This window comes from Galleria mellonella, unplaced genomic scaffold (genome assembly GCF_026898425.1).
Source record: "Galleria mellonella isolate WM207_F2 unplaced genomic scaffold, CSIRO_AGI_GalMel_v1 utg56, whole genome shotgun sequence".
Classification (NCBI taxonomy): Eukaryota; Metazoa; Arthropoda; class Insecta; order Lepidoptera; family Pyralidae; genus Galleria; species Galleria mellonella.
This window is the reverse complement of record NW_026442117.1, coordinates 5,011,043-5,020,246: the sequence shown is the minus strand read 5'-3', so window position 1 is coordinate 5,020,246 and position 9,204 is coordinate 5,011,043. Positions and strand designations below refer to the sequence as shown.

Here is a 9,204-nt window from a genome sequence, read left to right as displayed (position 1 = left end):
ATGGAAAGCGGTAGCTATGATCTATAGACATGGAAACCATAGCATATACACGCTATAAAACCCCATTTTTAACCTCATGGAATGCTATTCTCATACACTATGGTTTATGCTGCCCGTAATCTTCGTTAGTTTTAAATCGTTTTAATAATTGTTATTCGATTAAAATGCAATGTTTGCGGAACAAAATTTTAAAATATCTAGATTAATTTATTAGTTTTTTTTAATGTGTTTAAGGTGAAGCGGTCAAATGCTTTGATTGCAATAGTGCAAACAATTCCGCGTGTTTAGACATGCATCTGCATCGGATGAAAGCCGTGGTACCGGTGGTAGACTGCGCCAAGTCGCTCCCCGACTCCATCAGCAAGCACGCTTTCTGCAGAAAGATGACGCAGACACGTGAGTGCATGAACAAAATGCTTTAATAAATTTTATCATATCTTTTTATAGGAAGAGATCTGAGTTCAGAAATGGAACATCAATGCGTTGTTATAGTTTTAATGAATGATATTGGAATGGTAACCTCGACTGCTCTAACGATATACGCTGGCGGGGAACCAGTGAGCGATGATAGGTGAGGATGAAGAGGCAGGTCAGTTAGCCCATTGTGACGAATTCAATGATAAATCAGTCACGATGGTTTTCAGGGGGAACCGCGAGAAGGTCAACCTGGTAGTGTATATTGCTAGCAATAAGGCTACTAATCCCCATTACTAACAATCGTTTAACCCCCTCTCCCCCAGGTAAGTTAGCACATTGTGATTAATTCGCCTGATATTAAGCGCGACGGTTTTCAGTTTTTTTAATGGGTGATAATGCTATGGTTACCCCGTCTGCGCAATCGGCATACAATGGCGGGGCACCAGTGATAGATGACTAATGAGGATAAAAGCAGGTCAGTTAGCCCATCCTGACGAATTCAACTAGAATTAACCATGATGGTTTCCAGGGGCAACCACGTGGAGGTCGACGTGACAGGGTATATTGCTAGTAATGGGGCTATTTGACCCCATTACTAACAATCCCTTTCCCACCCGGTTTTCTGGTTGGAACGCGACGAGCATATTGCTAGCAATGAGGTTGATAGTCCTCATCACTAATAACCCCTTCATCCTGTCGGGGTTACCATACTATTTAAAAAAATATATGTACGGATAATGCTATAGTTTTTTCAATAGTCCTAACGAGTTAATACCGGGGGGAAAGGGATTGTTAGTAATGGGGTCTAATAGCCCCATTGCTAGCAATATACCCTCTCAGGTCGACTTCTACGCGGTTCCCCCTGGAAACCATCATGGTTAATTCTTGTCGAATTCATCATGGTGGCCCAACTGACCTGCATTCATTCTTACCTATCATCTTCCACTGGTGCCCCGCTAGTGTATACCGATAGCGCGGGTAACCCCCACTACATTATCACAATTCCATTAAACAACTAGTTAATACCTGCGTCAACCGCCCGACACCGGTATACACAATGCGTGGGAGTGATTATTGTCAGGACGAACGGCATTGGAAGTACAATGGATCAACACAATAATGCAGTGTAATGACAGAAAAAAAATAGTGACACCAAAGTCACCAGTGCGTGCATGGACCGATTCTGATTAGGTTGAATTCAACGATGTTTAATAAAGTTATAGAAACTAATAAGGGATTTTACTTGTGGATCGATAAGAACTGAAAATTCTCCCTGAATTCTAAAAGCGGAGCTTGATTAGACGTTAAAAAAATTGCTGTTTGGCCGCTCTATAAATGCTTAAACCATTCTTACAATGAGAGTGTTACAGGCTACATAAAAAGCATATATTAAAAATGGCAGTACTATAGTAGTATTTACTTATACTGTGAGATATCTGCGGTTATCTGTGGCATTTTGTCTCTAAACAAATCTACTTTTTTTTTCAATACAAGAAAATATGGCAGTCAGAAACTTGACATTACTACTGTTTTGTGACTTTGGTCATAAATAAAAAAAGAACAGAAATCAGAATAAGATACTCTTTTATTTCCATTAAATTAGAAAAAAAATTTAATAACATATAGCCATTATAGCAATAAAGACATTATTATACAATTAAATAATTACGACTTGATTAATTATTGTTCTTAGGTTATTTTTTTCTAAAGAATGTTATCTCTTGTTTTTAAGTTTATCCATTTTTCTTAATCCAATATTAACTCTGCTTACTAAGAGATTTCAAGACATAGACAGTTCAAGAAAGACTGAATAATAATTTATTTTTTCAGTTCTTCACCCCGATAAATCTCCAGAAGTCCGAGTATACCGCAGCTGTGGTTGGGTAAAGCATAAACGAGAGTGTTACACCAATGACAATAAGGACCACCTGGAAACTGTTTGTCAATGTTTTGGGGACATGTGCAATGCAGCTACATCATTACAATATGTAAAAGTGACAGTTCTAATTATCACCGCCAATTCCAGACAAATTATCTTTTTGAAGACTAGGCAGCATGGTCTCCGACCTTAGCCTGTTCCAAACGGAACAAACGTACTAAAAAAAAAATTATCACCGCCATTTTAGTTACGTTTCAAAGTTGGCGAGGAAACAGTTTAAATTTGGAATTTTGTAGATTCTAAATTTTAATATTTGTATATCTGCGATTCTTTAATATTTTTTCTGTTGGTAAACGAACAGGTAATTGGCATGTATAAGTGTCATAAATAGTAAATAAAATTATCCATAATTAAACAGATAGTTTAGTTTGTATTTGTATTTATTTAGTCTGCTACCATTAGTATGTATGCGGCTGCCAATATTTATGGATTGACTCTTACTAGGCTATTAATATACGTAAGCCACTAAATTATAATACTAAATTTGCATGCCTTTAGATAAGGCGAAATGTGTAGATCTATTATATTTAAGACCATTATTATAACCACATTTCTAGCAAATAAATAAATTATTATTATTATTAATTATTTGATAAATATTACAATAATAAATTTATGTAAGCAATAAATACGTGCGCTGTACGCATTATAGCACTATACGGGTGGCAATTTACAAAAAAAATATCAAATAAATAATCTTATGGCTTTAACACAATATTGAATCGTGTATTTAGTTCATAGACTTAGTATAACGTACTACGTATTTAAATTATGATTATGAAATTGACTTAAACTCCAAATCTTTTACAAAATGTCAACTCTCATTCGCGCTGTGCGCAGAGAAATATTTTTCATACAGGGTGATAAGTACTTCCAGTATTTTTTGCTTAAATTATTTTTAAATTTAGTTGTTCAAAATTTGATGTTAAATAGATAATTACGTAATATGCATTACTTATGTAAATTGTTCTTTCATTTCTTTTCTTGTATTAGATAATAAGATAAAGAAAATAAAAGTTACGACAATTACTGCATTTTAATTTTATTGTAATTTTTCATTATTATTGAAAGATTGTAAGGGCATATTATTAACATTTAATTTGAGTTAATTTCATTCAGAATACGGCCACACAATGTTGAGCATATAATGGTGTACACAAATAACTTAACTATAGCTTATTGTAAACAGTGTCTCTGCATCTGTCGTGGTTACAACTCGTAAATTAACATTTATTATTTAACTCAGTCCAGCGGAGAATTATATAAATAACCTTTTACGATAATAATTTTAATAAATAATAACAAAGATAATGAAAATAATAGGATCCGCGATAATTTTCACGGTCTGTTTGCGTTTGGGTGAGTACAATTTTTAATCTGTGTTCTATTTTTTTTTTATTTTTACTGAGGCAAAAGAGCAACTACTCATAAGCCATTTCTTCTTCTATTTTTAAATGGCTACCAATTTTATTAACTTACGACAAGATGGAAATTTTCTTTTAATGAAACTGTAACCATATTTTTTTTAAATTATCTCAAAAATACTCCCAAAACTACTGTCTAAATGATATATCAATTACAATACCAACTCGAAATATTTATTCAAATAAATCGCAATTTTTATTAATTTCTGTTTTAGTATTACTACTTATATTATGGTTGAATCAGACTACAGTGTATAGATGCCGTGTGGTCCCGACATAGAATGGGTCACCCCTTCTTTTCCCGTGAGAGTCGTAAGAGAGGACTAAGAGAAGTTAATGGTCGAAGGATAGGCAGCGTCCCTTTTAAAACATCACCAAAGTCTAACTGCGTTTGGCAACCCGCCTGCCAAGCGCAAATTACTAGGAAAACCATCAGCGATGGGCGTCACAGTATATACTATGTTGCTCATGGTGCTATGCATTGTTATTCTTGAGAATAATAGATGTTTCAGCGGCTACTATCAAAGGCGACATAGAATATACAGTGACGCCTATAATGTCGTCTTCCGTTGTATTTCTTGAGAATAACAAATATTTCAACGGTCAGTATTAAAGGCGTCACAGAATATAATGTGACACGTATGGTACCCTCTTTCGCTCCTGTTCATAGAGAAAGAATGACAAATGTTACAGCGGCCAGTATTCGATGCTACGAATGCAACAGTTCAAACAACTCCATGTGTCTGGACCCCACCATATACGACCAGGAGACAGTCAAAAACTTCCTGAGGTCCACCGACTGCGAGCAGGGCGTCTTTTCAGCGAGACACAAGGAGTTCTTTTGCAGGAAAATCATACAAACTAGTGAGTATCTCGTGACTTTATCCGCGTGAGTTAGTAAGTATAAAAAGTCCCCTATACGCTAAGTTAGAATATAAACTACCTTTATACCATATATCATTGAAATCCGTTCAATAGTTTTTGCGTGAGATAATAACAAACATCCAACTATCTTTACAAATTTTCTCTTTTATGATATTAATAGGATATAATTTACTGGGTACAGAGGAGTAACACCCGAGTCCTCAGGAATGGCAACGCATGGGGGGTATCATGGGCGAAACAGTATACTCTGTTATGTCCATGGTACTGCTCATGTCTATAGGCAACGGTCACCACTTTCCATCAGCTGGGCCGTCAGCTTGTTTGCCATTCTAAGTTGAATAAAAAAAAAACTAAATATACGTTTTAATTGATTTAAAATTCTATTAATATAACCTAAGCACTAATTATACTTACTTCATGAATCATGACCAGACGGGAATAACATGGGATTAAATTCTGTCGATAACAAAAATCAATCAAGAAAATCGATTCAAAACGGGTAAATAATATATCCAGTAACATAGATGATTATGAGAATGAGAGGTATTATGGGCATGGAAGTTTACTCTATGATCTCTATGGTACAGGTAGGCGACAATTTCCACTTTCGGACTGGTTTCAGCTTACTACCAATTTGATAGTTAAATTGAGTTCTACAAAAAAAAAAAAAAAAACGCTGTAAATTTAAAGCAAAACGAGTTATTTTTATTTAAAAACTAAATTAGTGAAACGATTTTGATAAAATCGGTTTACAACTGACGGAGTTACGAAGTAACAAATATAAAAAAAAAAAACAATCAACAGTATCCAAAAAATAATATTAGATAACAGATTTTTAACATATGCGAAAATGGATATCCGACCGATATGGGCGATATCGAAATGGGTGATGACCGTTTTTTCCGCCATTAACGTCTAAAAGAATCCAATATAAAGATATCGGGGGAGAAGGGATTGTTAGCAATGAAGTTTGACCTCCATTGCTAGCAATATGCCTTATTAAGTCGACCTCCACATGGTTTCCCCTGGAAACCATCGTGAACAATTCTTGTTGAATTCGTCAAGATGGGCTAACTGACCTACTTCATCTTCACCTATCATTCTTCACTGATGCCCCGCCGGTGTGTACCGATAGCGCGGGTGGGGTTACCATTCCATTATAATCTTTTTAAAAAAATATAGATATCGGATTGGTATCCATATTATACATACCTACTTTTTTTTAATGGATGATAATGGAATGGTAACTCCGCCTGCGCTATCGGTATACACCGGCGGGGCACCAGTGAGAGATGATAGGTGAGAATGAAGCAGGTCAGTTAGCCCACCATGACGAATCTAACAATAAATCAATCACGATGGTTTCCAGGGGAAACCACGAGGATGTCAACCTGACAGGATATATTGCTAGCAATGGGGCTACTAATCCCCATTACTAACGATCCATTCTCGCTCCTACATACCTACTTTAGTGCGCTGTCCGCTTGATATCATTTTAACTTTGTTATTCTCTTAACGAACCGTACGCTGATCAATAACTCTAATAATCTACATATATTCATTGTATATCGACAACATATAATGTATTGATTTGATTTAATATATAATTATACACAATTATCGTGTGATAATAAGTTCGCAGTGTCAATGTCGGTTGTAATACAAATAGGTATATTACACTCCTGTTTGTAAATATATATATAGGTACATATATGCATTTAATTATACAAAATATATAATGTCATTTGCCGTGTGTTGGTCATAGATTAGGCCACCCCTTCCTTTCCCGTGGGTGCTGTAAACGGCGACTAAGAGAACTTAATGGCTGCCGGCTATCAGGTCGATCATCACGCGATTCTCTCTAGAAACCATCGAAATTATTTCTTGTTGAATTCGTCACGATGAGCTAACGAACTTGCCGTTTCATCCTCACCAATCACCCCTCACTAGTGCTCCGCCAGTGTATACCGATAACGCAGGCAGGTTACCATTACCATCCATTAAAAAAAGAAAAAAAAATCTTTCCCCCTATTTGTTACAGTTCTTCATAAGAATCACGACTCGGAGGTGCGGGTCACACGTGGATGCGGCTGGGTGCGACACCACCGTGACTGCTATAAGGCGGACAACGAGGATCACCTGGAGACAGTGTGCCAGTGCTTCAGCGACCACTGCAACCGCGGCGCCGTCCTCGCCGGCCGCCTGACCGGGCCACTACTGGCCACAATCAGCGTTCTAGTTTCGAAATTTTAATAAATAAATGTTTTAATGAATGAGTATACTTTATTTGCATTGCATTATACAATATAGGAAATAAGCAAGACAATTTACAAACACAACGATACAATTGTATAAGTACAGTATGGCGGTCTTATTGCTGAGAGCAATCTTTTCAAGTCAACCTTAAGGTAATTAAATGTTATAGCTGTATAGCTGTTTGTCCTTTACTTTCCATTTCCCGCGCAATTTTGACTTGATACTAAATAATTATTGAAATTTACTCATAAAGTCGAGTCGAGAAAGACAGAAATTAGTTATATATCTAAATTAAGCTAAGTACCTATCACAATATATTTACTGCTTAAATTATATAGAAAGTTTCCATAGAAATTTTTCGAGAAAAACGAGTCCATTTTTTCATACGATTATGCGTGATAAATAGTTATGAGTGATTCGTTTATAACTTTTATAATTATTGTGCATATAATTTCTATATCTTTTTAATGCGTAAACACTCATTATATTTACTAAATAATACGTCAAGATAGATTATGTGCGTAAATATACAGAAAACAGATAAAAAAACGAGTCATGTAATTAATCAATTAGTTAACAAAAAGTTAAGTCGTTTTTGAGGCTCAATGCTCTATCTATATAATCTAATATTTATTTATATATATATTGATGCTTACATACAGCACTTTATATAAACAGTTCTGGGGCAATTCTGTTTCCGTTAAATTTTGATTCGATTTGCTTTACGAAATTATATAAAAAATTGAGAATAATTATGTAGATGTTATATTATATACATAGATCATCGAATCTAAAAAAGGTCTCAAAATTTAGTCACCTAAAATGATGGTTGGTTGACTTTTTTTTTTATCAAAACAACATGCACTTTCTGATGTTTGATAAACGAGACAAGTCTTTATAATAATTCAATTTATTAACTAGATAAGCAATCTATATGATTATAGTCACTTAGATGATTTATTCCTTATTTCTATGTAACTTTTATATTACGCTCACAATGTTTTTTGCGATTTGTAATAGAAAACAAGCTGGCAGCGCTTTATATGCGTTTATATGCATTTATATTCTATTATTGGAAAGAAAAGAAACATAAAGCCATCAGAACAGCACCATGTACATCAGTATACATTTTGCCGCTTATGGTACCCGATATAGACTGCAATTTCTAAGGTATTAATGAAAATGGGGCAGAATTACCCATGTAGAAGACTTTTAAGCAAAGTATTCCCTTATAATTTTCAGTTAGTAATTTATAACTACAAAATATAGAGAAATATATTACAATACATTTCAACAACTAATTATAACAAAAATTGGACCAGGAAATGTCATTTTTATACTGCCATCTATTGACACACTTATTAACTATTTCACAATTAATGTTTTTAATGACAGATTACAGATGGCAGCACTATACTATTTCTTTAAATCTTGTTTTTATGTAAATTTATAACATGGTCAGTAATTTTTTAAATTGAAAATAATATATTGCATAATAAACAAATTTAATTTTTATGAAATATTTATAGATTTATAAATATCCTACGTTACTTGTACCTACGTAAACATTTTTATGCGTGTGCTACCACATTCAGCCAGTGATTTTTTTCTAAAGAATTCGATAGATACCTACAAATTATAAATCTTATCCCAATAGATACAAAATAAATTAAAAATGAAATGTAAATAAATAAAAAAAAAAGTCAGTGTAATTGATAGGTGGGTGCATACAATTGTATTATAATTACCAATTTATATTTAGTTTTATACAATTATAAATAAATATATTTATTAAATTACAATATTAAAACATATAAATATTGTAATGTAATTTTTAACTTATATATGTGACTGTAGATTGTAGTTATTATTTCGCAATCATCTGTCATGTCAGGTTGGCCGAGTGGTCTAAGGCGCCAGATTTAAGCTCTGGTTCCCGAGAGGGAGCGTGGGTTCGAACCCCACACCTGACAAACCGTTGTCAAATTTTTGTACCATTTTATGAATTATTATTTTATAAAATAACTATATTTTTTAATCATAAATATAATGTTAATGTTTAATCATAAATAAATGTTAGTAACGACTAAATTAACATTTCAAGTAGTACAAATGACTAAATACCTTTATAATGTTATCATATTATTAAATAACTTTTTATAAATTTAGAGAATTCATTTTATAATTTTATTATTTTATCAAAACATATAATGATAAAATTTACGTTATAAATAGTGGAATACCATTTTTAAAATTTTTTAAAAGTCAAAATCTAATACAAAG

The 9,204-nt window shown here is 33.6% G+C and overlaps 2 protein-coding genes and 1 non-coding gene across 3 annotated transcripts; all 3 read left to right on the top strand.

Annotated features, from left to right (window-relative positions):
* The first annotated feature begins 264 nt into the window (after positions 1-264).
* On the top strand, positions 265-3,382 carry LOC128201618 (uncharacterized). The gene is made up of 2 exons (XM_052899148.1): positions 265-396; positions 2,248-3,382. Exons 1-2 carry the CDS (start codon positions 291-293, stop codon positions 2,487-2,489), a joined length of 348 nt encoding a protein of 115 aa, XP_052755108.1. The 5' UTR covers positions 265-290; the 3' UTR covers positions 2,490-3,382.
* Positions 3,383-3,531: 149 nt separating this feature from the next.
* Positions 3,532-6,942, top strand: LOC113516148 (uncharacterized). The gene is made up of 3 exons (XM_026900525.3): positions 3,532-3,715; positions 4,474-4,644; positions 6,707-6,942. Exons 1-3 carry the CDS (start codon positions 3,667-3,669, stop codon positions 6,916-6,918), a joined length of 432 nt encoding a protein of 143 aa, XP_026756326.1. The 5' UTR covers positions 3,532-3,666; the 3' UTR covers positions 6,919-6,942.
* Positions 6,943-8,810: 1,868 nt separating this feature from the next.
* On the top strand, positions 8,811-8,894 carry Trnal-uaa (transfer RNA leucine (anticodon UAA)). Its single transcript has one exon. It is a non-coding gene; the product is annotated as a tRNA-Leu (tRNA).
* The last annotated feature ends 310 nt before the right edge of the window (positions 8,895-9,204 follow it).